This window comes from Perissodus microlepis, chromosome 5 (assembly GCF_051167445.1).
Source record: "Perissodus microlepis isolate ML-2025 ecotype Zambia chromosome 5, ASM5116744v1, whole genome shotgun sequence".
In the NCBI taxonomy this organism is placed as follows: Eukaryota; Metazoa; Chordata; class Actinopteri; order Cichliformes; family Cichlidae; genus Perissodus; species Perissodus microlepis.
In genome coordinates this window covers 22,905,481-22,929,070 of record NC_140465.1, presented here as the reverse complement: position 1 = coordinate 22,929,070, position 23,590 = coordinate 22,905,481, and the positions used below count along the sequence as shown (strand labels likewise).

Genomic DNA, 23,590 nt, shown 5'->3' with positions numbered 1-23,590 from the left:
TTCCTTTAGTTTTTTATTAACATACAAAATTACAAAAATTAAAAAGTTAAATAGGATTTAAGGTGGAGTGATCAAATATAAGATAGAATAAATAATATTACAGTATGTCAGTAAGTAGTTTGTACAGTAAGGTGCTATGTTCTCTTCAGTCTGTATCGGACCTGCAGGTCTCCGTCTGGCTGGAGCATCCCAAACCCATAACGACTGGGATTAACAGGAGGCAGTTTAGCCTCAGGGTCACACGGCTCCAGATCAAGATGGGTCAAGGCCAAAAAGACAAATCTAAAGAAAAAAGAGGTAAAAACTGTTTACATCTTTTCACACATATTAGTACACCTGAGGCTGTTTTAACATTTGCACAGGACGTCTGACATTGGCTGTTACGAGTGACTGTAACCTGAGGCACCTTATATAATGCCTCAGGTTTCTCACTGCAAAAATTATATATAAAGCAATAAATAACCTGCTTCCTGACAATATTCTAAAAATGTTTTCTAAAAGGGAATGGGGATACAATTTGAGGGGGGAATTAAATTTAAAACATCCTCATATCCGTACAACATTAAAAAGTTTTTGCATCTCTGTGTGTGGAGTGAAGCTGTGGAACAGACTAAGTAAAGATATGAAGCAATGTCCGAGCATGGCGCAGTTTAAAAAGTGGTTTAAGGATATGGTTTTTACAGGGTACAGGGAAAAGGTAGCGATTTGATAGGGTGTTCTTGTCTAATATTTTCATGTGTGTGCGGGTGCATGGGTATGTTGGTATGGGTATATATATATATTTGTAGGTTGTGTATCCTTTGAGGTGTTAATGGGGTTATTGAAAATGTGTATATGTGCGTATGTGTATATACGTATGTATGGATAGATAGAAACATATATGTATATATATATATTAAAAAAAAATGAATAATTAAAAAAAAAAAAAATACACATGACATATAATGTAATTGCAAGGAGGTATTTCTGTAGTCTATTGATTACTAGATAGTGGAAAAGGGGTGGGATTAAATAAGCTTATGCTTCTTCCTGCTCCTTTTGAACATGAAAGTTATTTGGAGTTGTGGTTGCTCGTTTTCCTTTTGTTTTGCTTTGTTCATTTGTCTCTTTTAATTCTATTTTGTTGTACTTTTTCAACGTGTTCAAAATAAAGATTCAATCAATCAATCAATATCCTTCACCTCTGTCATACAGGTCAGTACAGAGAATAAGCAATGGCTGTATAACAGCTTCTTACTTTATGATTGAGAACATAAAAGCAGGGCTGAAATGATAAAAAGGGGGGATATTATGTGAAGATGGCCAGAACGAGTAATCAGGTTGAAATTGCATGGAACTCTTTGATGATGAAAGTATTATTTATTTTTAAACTTCAGATAAATAATGGAAATATGTTACAAATGATTTTAACACTCACTGTTTAATAGTTGAAACAGCAAACTGTTTCCCAACGCAGCTGTTTTTCCCTGCACCCCAAGGCATGCTGCAATACTTCAGCTTTTTTCCATCCTTGTAGAATTCATCCTTCACTGTCATATCATCATTTAGGAAGCGGTCGTACTTGAAAGTCTGTCAAGAGCAAAACATGTGGGCTTTGTTAGCTGTGTGTGTTATGATATCATGAAAACAAGCTTGACTTTTTGGCTATAAAATAACATTTCACCTCTAACGAATTAAGACAAATAATAAGAATGAACATTAATAAATAACCAAGCCCTAGTCCTTGACAAATAATTTGTAGGCATTTACCAGCTTATGCCAGAGGAAGTATTATGTTTTAAATCACAGTGTTTAATCATGTCACCTCGAGGCCAGCTTATTTGCCATAATATAATTAGTATAGAGGGGCCCATGTTGGTGCTGTTAATGCATATATCCTATTCTAGATTAATGCACTTCATATGTACACACTAAATACCTGTGGCTCTTGGTGTATCTGTGGGTCCATTTGAGGGCTGAGGAAAGGGAACAGACAGACTCTGTCCCCTCGTCTGAGGTGGTACCTCTTTCCATTGGCCATGTCCAGGATCTTATCCTGCACCACCTCTCTTCTGATCATTACTGCAGCAGTGAGCCGTAGGGTCTCACTCAAAATGCTATCTGTAGAATTGAAAGGACAGCAGAGTGGATGATGTCAGAGGGGTGTCAGTGTGAGTTAAGTCAGCGGTGCCCTCAGGCGTAATTTGGCGACGAACAAACATTGCACAGATACGATTATATGAAAAAGGCAATCAACATTTAATTGGTTCAAAGTTCAAACTGCCATGGCTGCTGTCACTGTTTCAATACACTGCAGTTATTTCTAACAGCTCAAAATGAGCTTTTGTTTCCATCCCACTGGAGCAATTAAACCCCAAGGCAGAAGGGCTCAAGTGAATAACAGAAAAGGCTGCTAGCAGCTGTTACGTACCAAAAACAGGTGTGCTGTGCGCTTCCAGCGGGTTGTTCTGGGGCTGCTGAAAGGAAGTATCCCGCCGTGTGGAAAGGCCTCTGATCTCTGACTTAACAGCCTCCATGGCCTCTGGGTGAGTGAGCAGGAAGCCAAGGAGCCAAAAGGCAGCAGGTCCAGCATTACACTGAAACAAACATTGCAGCGCACAAACCTTTACATGAGTTTCAGATGAAAAAAAAAACAACAGAATTCATTTTGTACGTATAAAGCTAATATATACCTAAAATAGAGATACTTCTGATGATGGCTATTATTTGCTTTCCTCTAATTTCTCTGTACTGCTGCTGTGTGAATATGACTGATGTGAGGAGAAGCCAATAAGTCACCCCATGCTTTGTAGGCACCTCTGTCAACCACTGTGGGAGACACCTGAGCCTGTCAGACAGTAATTGCTGTGGGTTAGGGGAGCTGTTCTTACTTCTGCTCATCTCAGGTCAACTCTCCATTGACAGGCAGGGCAAATGAGCAAAAGTGACTAGAAGTACATCACACTGTCTTTCTGCCCTCTTAGATCTTCAGATCACCTTATATAATGCCTCAGGTTATAATATGAGTCTATCCCAACAGCTGCAGATTCTTAGAGGAAAAATACCTGTCATTTTGGGAATTATAATTGATGAGAGAGAAGAAAAAAAAATTTCCATTTGCACACAAAGCAGGTTTTACAGTGCAGTTTTTAAATGGAAATTTGCATTAAAGGTTATAGAAGGTCATTTTAGTTATATAGCTATTCCCATTAATCTATCCATCAATCTTTTCAACCACTTATCCCACTTATAGGGTTGCAAGGGAGTTCAAGTGAACCCCAGCTAACATAGTGGAAAAGGCAGAAAACGAATATACAAAATCAACATGATTTGGACTATAGGAGGAAACTGAAATCCAGAGAAAACTAATGTAGACAAACTTCACACAGGAAGGCCCAACCACCCAGGAAATTCCAACTAGGAGCCTTCTAACTGTGAGGTAATAGTGCTCACCAGCACGACCCCCATACCACTCATTTCCCAACTATTCACGGTCCACTGGCTTTGCTGGCCAGTTATTGGCTTTGACTATATGACTAAATGTGAAAGCAGTGTTGAATAACCTACAGCATTAAAACCACATTTGCTATAATGTTTAGGTCCAACTTGTGCAGCAAAAATAGGTCTGACCCATGCCAGGTTATAAACACTGCACCTTGAGGTGTGTTTTACAGATGTTGGTGGGGAGGTGGGGTCGCCATTGATCAGGTTTGTTCACTGCAGCCCATAAATGCGTGATCACGTTAGGATCTGGCAAATTTCATTCAGCTTCTTGGGTTCTTTGTCATGTTCCGTCACCTATTCATGCCCAATTTTTCACTACTGCTGCATTCAATGTCCTGGCAGAAGGTAGTGACTGACTGGGAGTGTTGATAGGGTGTGCTTGTTCAGCATCAGTGTTTGTGTGCACTGTATGTGATAAAGACATGATCCAAAGTTTCCCAGCAGAACATTTCGATGTGTTGAGAAGCTGGACGTTATTCCCTTCGCTTGTCAATGGTCTTAATGTTGCGGCTGATCGGTGTATGTTTCAGTCAATAATATTGATTCCTTGCAAATGGAAAAAGAACAGCAACCTCCAGCTTGTGCAAGACTCATGACGATGTAGGCGACTTCGGTGAAATCCTAGCATTTACACTTTACACTGAAAAAAAAACATCAATCTGCCTGTAACACATGTATAAGCTTCACTCTGGCACCTCTCGCCAGTCTCACATTTAATCCTTCTATTCTCTGCAGTGGTGCTCCAGTTTCCATTCAAGACAGAGACTGTGTGCTCCAATATCCCAGCAGACATGATAATGCAGAAATATACGTGGGGACTGGCGGGCTTTCCCAAACATGCACAGCAGGTGTGAGAGCCTGCAGTGTGGATAGGTTCATCATTGTTAGAATTCCATACATCTGTGTTTAAGGGTGAACAAAGCTTTCTCCAGGGAGAATAACAGGTTAACGATGATGTAAAACTATTACATCTAAAATGTAGCATAGAGCAACAGCAGAAACAAAGACCAAATACAGCTCACTATCCCCCCCACCTGGCAGCATGAGTAGTGACCTCATTGCTCCACCACTGGGACCTGTCTGAACTAGTGAAAAACCTTAAATCCCACAGTCACACCTGTGTAAATATTGCTAACAATGGAAACACTTTATATTAAAGCCCAATAAAACAAAATTAATATTTCAGCAAGGTTTCATGGAAGATACTGGTGTTACTGGATAGTGTAAAAGAGAGTTCTGCACTAGAGGAAGTATCCATGGGAGTATCAATGTGAGTCTTTTTAAAAATGATTTGCATCCATGCGCACTGGTTGAACAACATTATCAGAGGAATTGGACTCTAGCCAAAAAAACAAAAGAAAAAAACAAAAACAAAAACAAAAGACTGACAGCACAACTGCCTGGTATGATGCCTGAAACTGTCAGAAAAAGAGGAAGCAACTTCAACTGACTAACACTGTTCTCATTCTCAGTGTTTGCACGTGTAATTCTTCACACTGAAGGAATACAGAGTGACGTGGAAAATTGATTCATGGGAACTCCAGTTCAAGTTACATGTTGAAGCAGGTAGCTCTGAGTGACTTGGCCACGGGGAATCTAGCAACTATGATTTCATGTTGGCAAGCTGAACACTGTTGTGGAGGGAGGAGTTTTTATGCACTGATGCCACTGTAAGGAATTTGTGGATGTTTATGGTTTGTGTGAGAACGGGAAACAATACAGACAATTAAACAGTTCTTACCTGTGTGGTCCACAACTGTAACAGCAGTGCTTTTTTCTGCATATCTGCATCTATCCCCTTCTGTTGTAGGAAGTCACAGTAACTTTGTTGCCAGGTGCTTGACTCTGATCCCCCCCTCAGCCCGTGCGGGGAAAGCAGTTCCCACAGTCGCTCCTGCGAGTGGCTGACTGTTCTGCGTTCTTCTGTAATGAAACCATTAAACATTTGCATTATGGTGCTGCGCAGATGCAAGTTTAGTTTATATGTCCATCGAACATCTGTTTTATTTTTGTTAAGCTGCAGTGCAACTTACCATGCCTGAGTGAGCCACGAGCCAGTTTGGCGAGAAGATTGTCAAATTTGCGGAACTCTTGGTAAGCAGCAGCGGCGTTGTCTGTCCTCTCAAAGAATGTAAGATATCCAGCCCTGATAACAACAACAAAAACGGTAAAAACTCTTTTTGTTTGTCACAGGTAAAAGCACAAGAATACTACCATGTTTATCATGTTCTTTTTTAAAATATTAGATGCAGTATTTTTGCTAGGTTAAAATATTATGCCTTACCTAAAAAGAAGACTATAGCAGAGGTCAAAAAGTCCTTCTTGTTTCCACTCTGAAGGGGCAGACCCATTGTGGCAATGCAGGAGCAGGGTCTGAAGGTGAGTGTTCATGGAGCTGCTGAGCTTGGGAAGGCTGCAACCTTGAAAATGCCTAAGAAATGCAAATTAAAGATAGCATTAAGATTTGCAACACTGATTTCAGTCATATAATTTTGTTACTTATAAAATCGATAAAGACATATTTATTACTGTTCCATCCATTTCCTCTCCTCTCCCTCCATGTTTTTCAGCTGCAGACTGAACACCTTTTGTATGACCTGGCTTCTGATCCGGGTGAAATCAAAGGAATCTCTGTCATTCAGCACACTATCAAATGAGTGTGGGTCCAACAGCACTGTCACACGGAGACCGACAACACGCACCTGTGAGGACAGATTGTTAGTTTGCTCACCTCACCTATCCCCGAAATGTTCAGTATAATATTTTTTACGATTAAAAAATAAACTGCATTCAAGCTTTTGGATTCAAAGAGTAAGTATTAAATTGATTAATCAGAACTTACTGTGAATATATCTCCATGTTTTTCTTTCATCCGGGCCAAAAACTTTGCAGCATCTTTCCCAAACTCAATGGCATGTCCCAGCCATGGAATCCAACCTTCGTCCAGAGGAGGCTCATTTCTCCGCCTGTCATACACGGAAATTCATATCGCAAATGCTTTAGCGTTTGCTTATTTTCACTTTACATGAATCTGACACAACAGGTTTGCATTCGCATTAAGCAATGCGAAAAGGAGGATTTCTTTAGTTAAAAAGACAATTGGCAAGTCGTCTTCAGTATAAATCTCACTATATTTTGCCGTTAAAAGCAACCCCAAATGCTAAATATTCAATTAGTGATACAGCGTTAAAGTAGTGATCTAATATCAACTACTTTTCGTTCATTTTAATGAATTTTGATTAGGATTAAATGCGCCAAAAAAAAAAAAAGTAATCGGTAAAGCTATAACATTTGCAAAATATGCATTTACACAGTAAACAAGCCTTAGTACTAATTTATTATCTGCAAAATCAACGTGTTGTAACACTTATCTTACCTTCTGCGAGTGGAGAAACGGAGAACTAGTATAAGCACTCCAGTAATGACTGACAATAGTGTCCACCACATGGTTCTGTAAAGTCTGGCACTCGAGCTGCTCCGTGAACAATGCAGTCCATAGCCCCTGGCGTCTCGCTTATATCTTTAAGCTCGGCTTAACTGTAACTACCACTTTTTAGGAAGGCGTGGAAAAGGTGTGGCCGGTGACAAACAGTTTTGCGCAATGGCCTACCTCACAATAAGCGGTGTCAGACACTGCAAAAACCACACATCACCGACTCCACACAGACAGAAATGATTTAACCTGACAATTAACCATGTTTACTCTGAGCACCTCGGCTCAAATGTAGTTACACCTTACAGAGACTGCAGCGTGACAGTGTCGCTTTCAAAGAAAAGCAGCTTGTCCGTACATTTCGAAGCCGTGACATCACCGAGAAAAAGCAGGTCGTGGTTCAAAGGAAGCATACTTTAAAGAGGATGTCATAAAGTTAAGGTCAGCAACGACATAGTTCAGTTTCCCTTTGGTATTGAGAAACGTTTATTTTTAGCGCCCTTTAGATGACTTATGGAGAGTCATAGAAACAAGTGGTTTTTGTTGATGACGTGTTTGTGTACCGAAACTAATTATTGATGATCTGTTTTGGAGTTAGATGGCTCAGGTATGTTTTTTCTTCTTTTTTCTTTTCTCGGTGACATCATGTTATTATCATTTTACTACTAAATGACAAATTAAATTTAAAAAAAAAATCAGCAAGAAACGCGACATTTTTGAACTGGTGAACCTAATTAATTATGAAGAAATTATGGCACTGGTAGCTGGTAATTTGTTGCTTGCTTATTAAACTGTATACCAGCAGAGGGTGTCATAGCTTTACCGTTCCTCAGTAGCATTGTGCGCGTCCTTCTCATACAGGGGAGGAGAACCAACACAAAGCTTCAGTTCCTGTTGGCAAACATTTAAGTATAATGTCCACGAATGAGCACATCTGAATCACTGTGAATTAAGCTATGAAAACAAATATGCATTCGTGTTGCTTGCCTTTCAGAAACATGTATGAACGAAATGTATCAAGGTTTCCATAATGACCTCAGCAGAATACCTTATCATACACCAAAATAAAGTTATGTTCAACAAAATGTATTAAGGGAAACAAAAAACAAACAAACAACAACAACAACAAAAAAAAACAACAAAACAAAATACTCTTGTCCATGTAAAAAGGTCTAACTATTACAACTTGATTAAAACCCACAGTGGGCATACACTTGCCATTAGAGTCTTAATGCTGTGATGCAATGTAATAACTCAAGTGATAACAAGAAAACACTAATATTTTACAAATCTGTCAAAACCACATTTAAAACAAACAAAAACAAAAATAGTGAATTCACTGAATTGAATTCAACTTTTTGTTTTTCCCCAAATTTGAGCAAATCTCATGTATTGTTCAGCCACTAAAAATATTTTTTTCTGTTCAGGAGTGCAGGTAAACAAGTGTAGTTTGACAATCTAATAAAAAAATAATGTGGAAATTCATTTATAACAACAAACATTATAGCAGAGCGTTAAAATAGTCATTTTAGTTAAAGAGCTTCCACATACTGGTGGATTAGCCATTATAGAATCATAAAACATGATTTTGGTAATACCAAAGTACCAGAGCTGTAATGACCAATACTACGAACTGCTTTGGGGGATGATTGGGGAAACTTTAGCCTTATTAATCATATAATGATTTAAGTAAGGCATCTTTATTAGCTTCCTGAAGGACCCTAATCTTTCCTTGGTGGAGCACTGGATGATTATTTTGCCCATAAAGACCTGGATGTCATTAAAGTTTCCTTAGCAAAGTTACACACAAGTTTTTCACATTATTTTCAAACCCACCCAACTTTTAACAGGTACGCAGTCAGTTGGTGAGTAACTTTTCCACAGAAAAAATTAGAAATTGCGATTGTTAAGATTGCATGATAGGGACTGCAGATTTCTCAGGGGCTTTCCACCAAGAGCTTGCTGAGAGATTTCCCCCAAAATTTAGTGCAAAGGAAGATGGGGATCTCTTGTCACATACCAAAATGCAATTTTTTCACAGGCTCGATTATCCCTGTCCTACACACCACTTTACATTGCTCTGACACAAAAACACATTTTGGGAGAACTAAAGATGAAAGACGTTGCACACATTTGCACTTGAGATCATACAGGAAGTCATTTGACAGAAGGTGTCAGCAAACTGTGCGAAATGCACTTCTCATAGGGGAAATGCAGAGCAGAGCGACACACTTTCTCTGGGGAAGTGTTTTATCACGGTTAACGCAGCAGTGCACACCATGTTTAGTTACACCAGAAGGCTTTTCTTATAGCCCAACTTTCACCAATTACAAACAAAGTAAGAATCAGCTTGTTTTGTTGACACTTCAAGACTGATAATGCAAAAAAAAAAGAAAGAAAGAAAGAAAGAAAGAAAGAAAGAAAGAAAGAAAGAAAGAAAGAAAGAAAGAAAGAAAGAAAGAAAGAAAGAAAGAAAAAAGCTCAACACATGGAGATGATGGAGTTGATTAAACTCAGATAAATAAAAATTCTGAATCTGATCTGTTCAGATAGAGATGTTGCACTTGAACACAACCATAAGGAACAATAGGTGTAGAATTCAAGTGGAAAACACAAGATCTGCTTGGTCTCAGAAACTACAGTATTATTTCCTTGGGCAACAACAACTGCTTGTACTGGTATGCATAATTTCACATACTCTGACATCAGTTCTAAAATTTTTGAAAGCTCTTCTATGCTAAATTCTGTCACATGCAAAATGTTTGGGGGTTTACTTGCATTTAAAGCTTATTTCCAATTCCTCCCACAACATCTCAGCTGGAGTCAAATGTGGGCTTTGACTGGGCCACTAGTCTCGCCACATAATCCAGCATTTCTTCTTCTTTTTGAGCAATTCTTTGGTGGATTCACTAGTGTCTCATTGAAGGCTCCACGTCATCTTTTGGACAGATGGCCTCACATTATCTTTAAGCACTCTTTGCTGTGATTCAGACAGACGAATCAAGTGCCGCAACTCCTCAATCTTTGAGGCAGGGGAACAAACCCAGACTGTTACATAGTCACTGCCATGCTTCACAAGTGAACTGAGCTTCTTCTCCTAAAAATCTGCCTTTGGTTGTTGCCCAAACATGTTTGCTGTTACTGTAGCCAAACAACACTATCTTTGATTTGTCTGTCCCGAGCATATTAGTCCAACAGACCTGGTCTTTACAGATATGTTTATTGGCAAACTGTAGCTGGTCTCTGATGATATTTTTAGCCAGCAAAGGATTTTTCCAAGCACACCTCCCATGCAGGTCACATTTCTGCAGTCGCTTTCTGATTGTAGCCAAAATCACTTTGACACCAACAGTTGCAAGAGTCACCTGCTGATCTTGTGATGAATTTTCTTGTTATTGGAAATTTGTTTCTGCATCAAACACTCCACTCTTGCGGCTGAATTTTCTGGGGTGGAAACGCCACTGTGAACACCACTTGTAGATGTTTTATTTTAATTGTAGAGCACGGTCTATTTAAAATCATTTGGACTTTTTTTTATTACTTTGTCAGAACTATATGTTACCAATTTTTTCTCTGAAGCTCTTTAGATAGTGCCACGGTGATTCTACACACTTCAGTTTCAAAACGAACACCAACCCTTATATGTCAAAGATTTTATGAGACTTGTTTCACCTGTCAATCTTTAAGAAGCCTATAGTCATTGGCACCAAATGAAGGACCCACGGTTCTAATTCAATGGATTTAAAGGTGTGATAAATATTGAGGTATGAATATACTTTTTCACATGGCAGTCGTGTTTTTATTGGCTCAAATGATAGAATTAAATAAAAATGGAAAATCTGTTGACATTTTTTTCATTTTGAGTGACACAGTCTGTAGGCACTGTTTGAAAGAAGATCAAAAATTTGCTCCTCCAAATATTTTATGTCAAAAACACCCACTCTTGTACCTACATAACTACGAATGGATGTCATAGGTGCACACTAATGACAAAAATATTGCAATGAGCTCACTGTGGCTCCCACACAACAGAAACCAGTGAGCTGAGTGAACAGTATTCCTAATACTGAGACGTGTCCAAGCAGAAGAATATTGTTGTGCTGCACGAGTAGAAAGTCAGTATTTTGGCAAAATGTTGGAACTTTTGCAACATTACATTTTTAACTCTGTCATTTCCAAGTTCCCTCAAACTGATGAAATCCTATCAAAGTTGTTTCTATATAGTTTTTCTCATAACAAAGACACGTTTATTGCAGCTGCTCCAAAATGACGCAGGGCTTTGCTTTTCTTTTCTTTCTTTCTTTCTTTTTTCTTTTTACTGAGATTCAGAGATTATAGTGCTATGAACCTGGGTTTTTTTTTAAAGGCTGTGGTTGCAGGAAGTCAGAATATTTCATAAGAAAATTTTCACACATGTAGCAAACACTGGGTGTGATTTTCAGGCTGCACAACATGTTCTATTACATCAGTTATAAAAGTGGTGCACAAGACTAAATATAATTTTGTGTTGGATAATTGTTTTGCAAAGTAGAATAAATACTTTTACTTAGCTAAAATTTAGTGTGCACAAGTTGTATAATCATAATACTTCTGAATTGCCAAAAGTAAAGATACCTTATAGAATGCCACCTTTCAGAATCATGTACATTGTATTATATTATATTGTCTTTAGTTTTTTTAGTTGTTGATTATTTTAATTGCTTATATGTAAATGGGTAGCCTAATGTATACTAATTAAATTTTTCACTTCAGTTCAATTTATATTTAAATAGTGTCAATTCACAAGAGATCTTACACTGTAGGGTAAAGACCTTACAATATATGAAAGAAAACTCAAAGTATCAGGCAACTCCCTATAAACAAAACACATGGTGAAAGTGGGAAGGAAAAACTCCTCTTCCACAGGAAGAAACCTCCCAGAACCCCCATGGCTCTGGGAGCCATCTACTGTGACCGTTTAGGTGTGAAGGGAAAAAGAAGAGTGCAGAGGAGGACAGGACAAAAGGGACACTATGGAAGAGAAAACAGAGCTTAATAAATACGAAACCTGTTTTAAACATTTGTAATAGTGGTATATAAACATGAGAGTTGGGTAGAGAAGAAATGCACAGTGCATCATGGGAAGCATCCCAGCAGCCTAAGGCTATTGCAGCACAATGAAGGAAGGATTCAGGGTCACCTGATTCCAGCTCTAACCATAAACTTTATCAAAAAGACATGTTTCAGCCTGCAGTCTGTGTGTGAAGTGCAACAATTAATCTGCTAAATAATAAGAAGCGAAAGGGTTAAAATAGATGCTAATAATAATGCAATAAGTGCATCAAAAATATAGGGAATTACAAGCAGGAAGTAGTATAAGAAATACTTCAATAAAATAAAAGTACTTTAAACCTGTACTTAAATAAACCAGTCGAGTAAATGTACTCGGTTACAATCCTACTGGTCCTCTGCATACATTGTGTATATAACGTGTATTTTCCTTAATGTTTAGGCTAAGAATATTTGTAATGACAAATCTTTGTTCACCACCGGAGCTATAAGTAAATTGGTTTAAATATAATCACATCTGATTAATCCACGCTACTCCCTCTGTTCCTGTGCTCTGCAGTCAGGTTTACGCCGCTGATGTTCTCGAAACAGATCAGCTAAATCCCGATCATCCACAAACAATATTCCCCTCAGCTCCAGACATCTTCTCTGTTATTGGCAAAGGCTTTTCGGTTCACACACAGGAGGAATCTTAAATCATCCATGAAAAGAAAAGTGGTGAGGGAAGAAGGGAGGGAGCTGGAGGAGGAGGAGCCTCGCGTTGACTTTCACATCCATTCAGCCTTTTTTGCTGCAGCATTGAACTTGCAGAGAGAGCGAGAAAGGGTGAAAAAGGGCAGTCTGGACGTGCAGAAGGCGCTCTGTGCTATTATCACTGGGACTAGTAGGTTTCCTAGCGGAGGCTTTATGAAATGTAAATTAAAAAAGGGGACCGCTTTGCGATTCACTGAGGAGTGTTGCTGAAGAGGAGGGGCTGGGGACCGAGAGAATAATTATGCACTTTTAGATCGACGTCGCCCTGAACGCAGCGCAGCAACATCGCAGAACCTCAAGTGCGTTTAATCTCCGAAGTTGTGTGTGTCAAGCGGGCGATGATTCACGTCTGATTGTTGCTGTACTATATGGAGAGGACTGCACAAGGGCTAACGCTGCATCGTGGCTACTGAGATTCCTGCCTGAGGATTGCACAATCTGTTCTCCCCAAAAATGTCATCTCAGGCGAAAGTCAAGAAGGACAAAGAGATTATTGCCGAATATGAGACCCAAGTGAAAGGTTGGTAACGCGCAGGCCCGAGCGTATTGTTATTGTCTGTGTGTAGCCACAATTGCGTAACTTTACCACAAGCTTTATTTGGCTTCAGTATGCAGTCTTGTGGGCTGGGACAGATTTTATAGTTGTATGCGAGTCATTTGTTTTCACCAGAAAAAACCGTCTTTTAGTTCATGGCATTCAAGCGTTAACTCCAGTTGTCCATCTGGGGTGAGGTTATTACTTGAAATTACCTTGGGTTAACCGGTATCTGTGTTGGCGGAGATGAGTGTCAGGGTTGTGGCATGCCTAGTCTGTATATATATGTGCCAGCTATTAGACCGTCATAATTTGTTTAAAAGTGAAGCTGTTTTATTTGTTTTGTTTTGGCTTTTTGTTTTAGTTTTTTTTCTTTTTCTTTTTTTATAGTTCTACCAATCAGGTAACCTGAGATTTCCCCCCCACATGTATTCAGTTAAACATGCAAATATATCTAGTAAAAAGCCAAAATTAAATGATACGGTGTTAGTCTTTAAAGGGAGTATATTTATGAGTGAGTTTTCCCGTCACACTGTAAGGATAAAGAGTGATTGCTCAAGAAGGTCACACAGCCAACAGTTCAGAAAGTCCATAAATAATGTATGCTGTCTGTATGAATTATGAACCATGAAAGGATTTCACTGTCTGCCACTAAATATGTGACTGGCTAAACCACCCAGAGAGAGAAAGAGAGAGAGGAGAGGCAGGAACACTGATGCTGGATTGGAGCAGACAGTGCAGGTTGTAAATGGGTGGGATATCCTCCCAGCCATTTAGAGATAACTTTAGACGGTACTAGGTCTCAACGCTTGGTGCATCAGCTATCAGGGAAGTAGTTTTATGTAAGGCTACTGCAAAGACAGGGCAGCTTCCTTGTACCATAGGTTGATATTTTTCAAACTAGGTAGAACTGGAAAGGTCATTCAACTAGTTCATCAGTCCACTGAGAAAAAAAATAAAAATAAAAAAATGAACTGAGATACTAATGCTTGGCAGATAAATATGTGCAAACCTAGTAAGACATTCCAGTTTGGGTCTGGTTTCATAAATATTAACTATAGGCTATACTTTAGCTAATTAACTTGTCATACTGCACGTACATTGTCTAGTAGCAGGCATTGTTCTGTCACTGCAGCACCAAAATAAGCTTGACTATTTTGGTTATGCGACAAGGCAGTGCGGAGCTAAGCACTTTTGCCTCACAGCAAGAAGGTCCTGGATTTAAATCCAGCGTGGGGCCTTGGCGTGTGGAGTTTCTCCTGTGTCTGTGTGGGTTCTCTCCAGATTCTCTGGCTTCCTCCCACAGTCCAAAGTCAGGCATGCGGTTAGGTTAATTTGTGATACTAAATTGACCATAGGTGTGAATGTGAGCATGAATGGATGTCTGTTTCTCTGTGTTAGTCGTGCGACAGATTGACTCACGACCTGTCCAGCTTGTAGCCTGCCTCTCACCCCATGAAGGTTGGATAGGCCCAACACCCACAACCCAGAATTAGATAAGTTGAAAAAAATGGTTGCATGGACAGATATTGTAATTATAGGCCTCTCTACACTTACTTTGATGAGATTTAGATTAGACAATCAGCACTTCTTTGAAATCTGTACAGTAAGTTAGCGATAGCGGATGGTTTGCTTAAAGGAGCAAATGGCTAAGCTTATACTAGCCCCATTTACCCGGTCACACATATTCACAAAACCACTTTCTTCTATACCTAAACTCCAGTCTCCCTTTTTTGCCAGAATTAAACCTAAACTAAGTCCAACATTGATTTTTTTCATCATTTCATCTTTGTTTGAAATGTTAAACTATGATTGTTATAGGCAATTAAATTTTTTATATCATGATATAAGACTAAATGAATGTTTTAATTTCACACTGGACCCCAGCAGACATTAAACTCATTAATTTTCATGACATTATCATTATATACTAGGAATATGCTAATATATCAGCTTTATGACATCAGCTGACTTATTGGATGTTTATTAACATTTTGGAAAACAAAATGAACAAACACAATCATCTGCACTGGTTATCAGTTAAGAGCTTATCTTAAACGCTGGTATCAGCCCAAAATTTGACCCAGAATGCTTCTTGTTATATACACACATTAGAACTCATTGCTGTTCTACAAGGAAATGTCAAGAGCTTATTAGCATGTGTCTGGAATGAAGAGTATGATAAGCATTTTCAGTCAGAGGTGTGGTGGAGTTTCTCCTTGTCACTATCTCTGTTTGTTTGTTTGTCTCCTGCACTCGTATTCACGCGCTCTTCCTCTTCCTCCGGTCTACACATCAGCTCTGCAGTTGTTAGAGCGCCATCGTCTCGATTTCAGGAAAAGCTTTTAAGCTGACATCTTAAGCTCATTTGCAAACTGAGCTTGGATCGGTTCAGAGCTGTGGGAGCTTTATTCTGACACTGACACTGGCCTCCAATAATGCTGAATTGCTGATTGCACAGCAGTTCAACACACAAGCCTAATGCACTTTGTGGCATTTTTCAACATGCCACATTTCAGCAGACAGTCAGGTCTCAGTTACAATTTACGTGGGAGTTTATGTTTTCAAATCACATAAAATGTGTTATAAAATTCTAATTATTATTAAATCTTTCTTTATACTGTTTATAGTATTTCCTTATTCAACTGAATATTGTTGTTCTAGAGTGTGTAGCTGAGCACCCCGAAGTGTCTCTAGGCTTCTGTCTAATCTGACACTAAAGCACAATTAAATGAGGGGATGCCCCTGTCATGTGTCATTCTGGACTTCTAGTTTTAAAACCCATTATCTTTAATGCAATTGGATCAGTTTGGAGTCGTATGCACTAATCGCTGTAATAGTCCATAACACAAAACCTTTGCAAGATGTGCTGTTGCTATGCTACTACAGAATGAAAAGCAGAGTAGAGTAGTATGAAGTGGAAACGCTTGTGACATTTGTGTTTACTGACAATGCATTTGTAACAACACAGGTGTTAGAGTAAGCTCTCTTTCTGACCCCATATTCAATGCAGATATGCATCCAGACATACCCCCTTCTGGGTATTCATCAGCTTGAAAGAATGCACAGAATGATGCTGTCTCAAAATGTCAGCACTGCATCGCGACAGTGAAACGACATCTTTGTTGCCTGTTTTTTGGTATCATGTATTAAATGCTGTGCTGACAGTTGAGTTCTTACCCAGTTTAAAGTGAAAATTGCTTGGAATTCTGATGTTTTTTGGCCTTTGGCTGCACAAACTGTGAGGAGAAGTAATGAAATCTCAAGCAAATAGATTATAGAGTCATGCCATAGCTATTATTACATTAAGAAGACACGTGTCCACAGAACACAACCTTGATTTGTACCAAATTATGTCAACGTGTCACTCTGGGTTAGACTTTGTCTGACTAGCCATGCATGGCTAACTAACCCCAGAGATTGCTGCTGGCCATCGCAGTAACTGTACTAAGCTAGCTTGAATGGGATATGTGGGTGCCAGTGATATGTGATATTTGTTCCTTTATCCTGCAGTGATGCAGGAGCTCAAATAGGGGGAAATTATGGTTCAGCTGTGGTTGTGCATTGGCACGACATGCCAATGCACAACCACAGCTGCAGAATGCGCACCTACCTGCACAGAGTGTTTGTTGTCAGATGGGGGCAGTGACAAAAAATGTGTTACAACCAGTCTGTGAGCTACTCCTGCACGTGCTGTTGTTGGTCAGCAACAGAGAAGGTCAGAGTTTTAACATACAAAGAGCTGAAGTGAAAACAAGTGTTAGAAACAAAGTGTCCACTGTAGGCACCATCTATAATTTCCATACTATATTTTTTCTTTTTTTTCTCTCTTCATCCATTCATGGTGAATGATGTTGCCCCCAAATGTTGGACCTTGTTCTGGCCCACGTGTTAGCCAAAAAGCATTCTGCTGTACTTATGCTATTACGGTTATGTACATTGTCTCTTACCACACCACACCACAATTGTGCTTCGGTTGCACCAGTTGTGCAAAAAATACAGTATGAAAAATATAGACTGCAGTTGCAGTGGACAGCTTTCATTGTTTGTAACACTCAGTTTCAATTCAGCCCTCAGCAGCTCAAGCAAGAGCCCACAGACTGATTAGGTTACATATTTTTAACACAGCCAGGTAGACAGGGTGTCTGAAGCTGCCACCACCACCACTACCTACCACCACTAACCCATAATTTCTCCATTCAACTGATGCACAGTATCATGCACATTAAGCACTGTGCAGTTGGGATTTGGAGGACCGCTGGGGAGCAAGTCTGCATTGGTTAAAAACCCCATCTCAGAAACCAAATGCATACACAAATAGACACCATTGCGATACCATAAATTAGAAATAATTTGTAGAGCTACAAGGCAACAAGCAAAGATGCCCCCAAATTCAGGTTGGGTTTGCTGTCTGCGTACTTTGTACTTCCTCTATGATGCAAGCAATTATACAAGTTCTCTTTATTTAATTAAGCTGCAGGGTTACCATCTAAGTCTCTGTAAGCAATTATTTTTGCTGAAAATGCTTGGTAAAGTTACCCACTGCGTCTCTGGATGTTAACCATATGGTTTAGAAGGGGAATAGCTACAAATGTCCTATTAGTGAATTTCCACAAGCCTTTAGGTGTGGAATATTTTATTCACTTTGGCTGCACACTGTTCACATGCAGAGGAAGCATGTCTGGCTCAGTATTTTATGGCTCTTGTGTCACCAGTGAAAAGATAGAAAAGTGTCAGATTTAGAGAGCTTTTGATGTATATAATTCACTTGAACTCCTTGCTAGCTCTGTGTAATTATGCATTACACTGCAAAGGCTTGAATGATTCATCGAAAGTACTGCAGTATTGCACAGTCCCTAGTAACAGTTTAAGTTCTAAAAATAACATGCTCACAGGAGAGCAAGTGCAAATATCACAAGTCTGTTTGATGTTTCCTTTATAAATTTGTGCAGTGAAATCAATTTACATCAACTCATTATATTGTTTGCTCGCTCTTTTAAACTCTCCCCATACGATTAAAATTATTTCAGTCACAGAGGCCCACAAATTGTGCTGTTCAGTGGTCTATTTTAGCACATAACCATTCCTTCTGTTCTGAACCCGATTGCTGTCTCATTCATCATCACAGGCTGTTTGTTGAGTATTTCGAAGCAGAGTAAGTTGCCCTTGTCCTTGGCCATTATGCTAAACAGACTGACTGCTGCGACTGTCAGAACAGGGAACTGGCCTGCTCTCATTGAAATGCCTCCAGAGGCATGTAACCAGGCAACTGGGCAACTGTGGGGACCATGAGGGGTACATCTCCAGATAGCAAGGGACTACATATTTACACAGATTTTCTCACTCTCTCTCACTCATTCACATTTTTCGCACACAGTCGTTTGGGGGAGGATTAAAAAGAAAAAGAAAAACCTTTTATTCTAGATACAGGAGCACCATTTAGATGCTAACAAATGGCCTTTTCTTCTGCTGAGCAATCTTTTCCATTGATACATTTATACAAAGTGTCTTTCAGTGCTCAGGATCTTATGCATGGTTGTAACAGTCTGTCATAGTGGAATCTTCAGCCATCTCAGCTGTATCTTGTTGTCTTGTACAAAGAGAAGCGTTGTTTACCCCGCCCCCTTTGTAGTTCTATGACTGATTAATCCAGAGATGTAAATTTACCAGTGATTCAGTTCAGCGTGGTGTATGGTAAAATAACTACTGCTCTCTCAGAGATCTGTGATAATGCAGGAGAAGGCTGGGCAGGAAGTTAACATGGTTGTTTATCTGCTTTCAGCAAAATTATGCAGCACTAAAAATTTCCTCAGCAAAATTCTGCAATACAGAGTGATAGTTACAAGGAGGCTATGATTAAGATTTAACGAAACATAAAAGTGCTACATAAGAGCTGTTTACTGTTTTCAGCATCCGTTCTAGCCAACTCCTATGGATGCTTGCTGCTTTTTTGTCTGCGCATTGGCAGTAGCAGGGTATTTAAACACAGCCCTCAGTCCTGACATGATATATGGTTCACAGCCAGCAGCCTCTTAACCTTCGGATTTATGACAGCCTTGCCATAAACTGTACGTGGAAGACATTGAATGTGATTTGTTTTCCTTTTTAGTGTTAATGTAAGACTGTAAAGGGGATTTTACTGTTTTATTTGATGTTTTTATTCTGGTCGTGGTGGGGGTAAGTCATTAAAATATGGCCACAGAGAAGAAGTTCAGGAAGGTAAATAATTATATTAGCTTTAGAGTAGAAAAACATGTCTGAATACCTCCTGAAAATTGACCGGCATACTCAATATAAAAATCTAAAGCTTGTACTAATATTGCTTCTCTATCAAACATCCAATATTGTCCCAGCTGTATTTATAAAAAAGGACTGAAACACATTTATCCCTAATTCTCATTTTCAATGAACAGAATCAGACTTTCCAGATGTCATCAAAAGAAACCACAGTAATCTTATAATTGTAAGAATGCCTATGATTTGTTTTCTCAAGTCAAACTTCTCTTAAGGCTCGCTCAGCACAATGCATTTTGAGAAGCTGACCTATTTTATATTTTCTCTGCTGTCTGCTGTAATCATCAGACTTGCATCTCATATACACGTGTGCTACCCCAGCATTTGATCCCCACCCCACATGCACACCACCACCTCGTTCACCACACGCACAAACTCAGACAGCAGACAAATACAGTTTGACGTCCGGTTTTATCCAATTGTGACGACTTTGCTCTTTTATTAGTGCCTGCGCTAGCTTGATTGTATCCTTACATATTTGTGTTTACATGCTTTGCTCAATCCACTGTGGAATGATTGTGGGTTTAATTTTGACCTGCAGCCCTGTTTGGCAGACAGAAGTAAGGCCCAGCATGCAAGCCTGATCCCCCAGAGAGGCGGTATTTATTCTGAACATAGTCTCCCTTTTTGATATGCAGAGATCCGTAACCAGCTGGTGGAGCAGTTCCGCTGTCTGGAGCAGCAGTCCGAGTCCCGGCTGCAGCTGCTGCAGGACCTGCAGGAGTTCTTCCGCAGAAAGGCCGAGCTCCAGCTTGAGTACTCCAGAGGCCTGGACAAACTGGCTGAGCGCTACTCCTCCAAGATCCGCTCCTCCAGAGAGCACCAGCACTTCAAGTGAGTCCAGCCAAAGACTTTTACACAGTGGAACATTTGTATCCTATGTGTCTGACTGGTAAACAACCCCCATATATTTGATGCTGATTGCTACACAGACAGTTAAAACAGAGACAAAGGAAAAAGAGAGAAGGGATAAACAGAAAAATTTAAAAAAGAAACAGAGGGGGGATGAAAGCAGAAGAAATGACCTGAAATGAAGCCAGGGCCAAGGAAGCTTGTGGCCTCAGGCTGCTGTGTTTTTTCCAACTAGGTCAGACTCTTTACCACCACCCCCTTTTCTTTTCTCTGTGGCTGTCATTTTATTTCCATTCTCAAACAGCTTCTTCATGCCAGGGTGCTACTCAGATACTCATATTTTCTCAATGAATGCAGAAAATAAATCACAACTTCATTTAGAAATCTAAAGAACCAGACAACAGGGGTTATTTTACTTGGGTTTACTTAAATGGCTTAAGCTGTTTGTATGTGGGAGATTACTGGTGATGAAACAAGCACACCCTGCAGTGTGCTGAGAAGCCACTTCCTCTCTGTTAAAACCAGCCTGCAACAGACTCTTGACTTTCAGATCAAGATCTGTAGTTCTGTTGTGTATGCTGCCCATTGCCATTTATTCCTATAGAAGTCCTAGCCAAAAAAAGAATACTTATGTTTTCTGAAAATCACAGTTATAATTGTTTGTTTGTTTAGCAATTCAGCAATTAATTAAAAACAAAAATAAACAATCAAATTAGATTTTAAGAATAACAGTTAAAAATACAGAAAAAGGTGCCTTTACTTATTTTGACAAATGAAAGACTATCTGTCATAGCAATGATTAGCAATATAGAAAATTACAGCATAGGCATCCATTCATGTGACCTAGCTGTGTAAGTCAGGCATAACTAACTCGTTGGTTTATTCAGGAGAGGTCTTTCCAGCTCTCTTTCAGCCTCTCCAGCCAATTGGACAGGAAGCGTAATCATGGTGGAGAGCTCCACCACTGACACATTGATAAATGGAGCATACCCTCAAAGGGAGACCCCTATTAGGAAAAACCCTCTCATGGCTTCTCTCATCCCACTGTCCCAGATTTCCCCCTGTCATAATATATTGTTATCACTATATCCGTCTGTCAAAAGCGGGATTCCTTACTTGAAGACTCCATTGAAATGACTGGATGAAGTCTCAGTCATTATTAATACTGTGTGGTCCTCTCTGTTGGAGTCTTAGAACAAGCTCTGCACTCTCACTTTGATGGTTTATTTCAAACAGCGAAAACTTATTGCCCACTTTTTTCTTATCAGTCGTCCTTTCATATTTTAATTTGCATCTACTAAAAGGGCTATCAGGAGAACATCTGGGAACATTTTCAAAACCTCCTATACCAAAGTGCTACCTGTGAGAAAATTCAAATCGTTCTGTTTCAAAACACTGTTTTTGGTGTCGTTTGTAGCAGTTAGTAGGTGCGCTGTGTGTTTCACTGTCACTAAATTGTAATTCATATGAGGGTGGCATTCTCCTAAAGGTTTCTTGAAACAAGTATTGTTGTACTCGTTATAGTTGTACAACAATGGCACATAAACTGTCCTGAAAACTTGACGAGCAGCCAACAGCCAAACATTGGCAGTCAGGTCAGCACCATCCCATGTCCTGGATCAAACAACTGCTCTGCTTGAAAGGAGTGCCTATAGGGAAAGGATAGCTTGTTCATGTTCTTTTCAAAGAGTTACAGGATGAAAAGAAAAGCAAAAAGAAAAAGCTGATGACCTGATGTACTCAAAATTACCTTTAGAACCACACATCTAGTGTTCACTGAATCCTCATCAGAAATATTCTCAGTGGATTTATGGCTGTCAAGATGCCATTCTTAAGAAAGGGAAACAGGTAGGAGGAGCTGATATATGCCTAATTACATAAGTACTGGACTGAAAATCAGGAGCAACAGATCATATGGAATAGTAGTTCAAATCATAGTAAGTATGCACAGAAGAGATCAGCAGAGAGGTAAACAGTGAGTGACTACATTAATCAAAAACACAAGTAAAGCATGGTGGACTCTGTCATGCATTTCAGCTTGTTAATATTGATGGAATTATTAATGCAGAAATGTACAGTCGGATTTTGGAAAGCGCCAACACCTTCATTTTTCAGGATGAAAATGATCTCAAACACACTGCCAATGCAGTAAATGCATATCTGGATAGAAAAAAAATGCAGCGAAACACTGTGGATTTATACAGAGCTTGGACCTCAGGCTTAGTATTTTTTATATATGATTGCGCATATTTCAAGAATAATAATAATAATATTGTAAAAAAATATGAAGCAGTGAGGGGTCGCTGCAGATTGGCACAGCACTGTAAGATCAGAAACCTTGCCTGGTCTAATGAACCAGTGAGTCTTGATTGTGGCTTTGGCACTGGGATAGTAGGGTCACGTTTTTGGCATATCCCTTTAGCACCCTTTATGCCCATGTGGGGTGGCTGTCGCTCAGGAGGAAGTGCGGGTCATCTACTAATCGGTCCCTGGCTGCTCCAGTCTACATGCCAAATATCCTTGGGCAAGATACTAACCCCAAGTGTTCAGAGTAGAAGAGCGCTAGAAGAGTCCATTTACCATTTTCTGATGGCTGCTTCCACCAGGATATCGCGCTCTTCCATATCATGTCAATATGGACCAAAGATTTCAGAGGAATTTTTCCAGCACTACGTTGAATCTGTGCCTTGAAGAATCAAGGAAGTTACGAAGACACAAAGACACATTCAACACAGTACTAGCAAGGTGTACCTTATAAAATGGCCGGTCAGTGTATAATACTGATTATGAATGGGACTGAAACAATGCAGTGTTTATGCTTTGGACAAAAAAAGACAATGAAAATGGAAACGTGTTCATGTTCAGTTCGTGTGCATGACAGAGTTAATTTTTTCCCACTGAAACAACTTAGGAGTTTAAAAAATAGCACAACAAAAAAGGTTTTGAACAGTCTTAGATTACATTTCAACATTGTTTTGGATGCACTGAGGGAGCTGGAGAGGGCCTATAGTGCCTTTCTCCTCCTTTGTTATAGTGCAGAAATGAGCGCTAGCTGAAGATTAGAGTGAGCTTCGCCAAGGCAGAAAAACAGCTATAATTCACTTCAAAAAGAAAATGAAAGCATAAATACAATTCTCCACGGATGAAACTGATCAAAGTTTTGCAGCAGTTGAGAGAAAACAAGTCAGGAC

The 23,590-nt window shown here is 39.5% G+C and overlaps 2 protein-coding genes across 3 annotated transcripts in view; one reads left to right on the top strand and one right to left on the bottom strand.

Moving 5' to 3' along the window:
• Positions 1 to 4: 4 nt before the first annotated feature.
• ptgis (prostaglandin I2 (prostacyclin) synthase) lies at positions 5 to 12,615 on the bottom strand. The gene is made up of 10 exons (XM_084928873.1): positions 6,860 to 12,615; positions 6,326 to 6,449; positions 6,013 to 6,185; positions 5,768 to 5,914; positions 5,517 to 5,629; positions 5,225 to 5,406; positions 2,411 to 2,576; positions 1,919 to 2,100; positions 1,418 to 1,569; positions 5 to 282 (listed from the first exon to the last, which is right to left on the bottom strand). Exons 1-10 carry the CDS (start codon positions 6,928 to 6,930, stop codon positions 135 to 137), a joined length of 1,458 nt encoding a protein of 485 aa, XP_084784999.1. The 5' UTR covers positions 6,931 to 12,615; the 3' UTR covers positions 5 to 134.
• A 155-nt stretch (positions 12,616 to 12,770) lies between these two features.
• The window catches only part of LOC146387335 (SLIT-ROBO Rho GTPase-activating protein 3-like), a 39,403-nt gene continuing 28,583 nt past the window's right edge, over positions 12,771 to 23,590 (top strand). The window contains exons 1-2 of one of the 2 annotated variants that reach the window (XM_084928870.1): positions 12,771 to 13,238; positions 20,186 to 20,381. In XM_084928870.1, coding sequence (XP_084784996.1) covers positions 13,172 to 13,238; positions 20,186 to 20,381 — 263 coding nt within the window. In that variant the 5' untranslated portion in view covers positions 12,771 to 13,171. The remainder of the gene's footprint in view (positions 13,239 to 20,185; positions 20,382 to 23,590) is intronic. The other variant, XM_084928872.1, reaches the window with a different exon arrangement.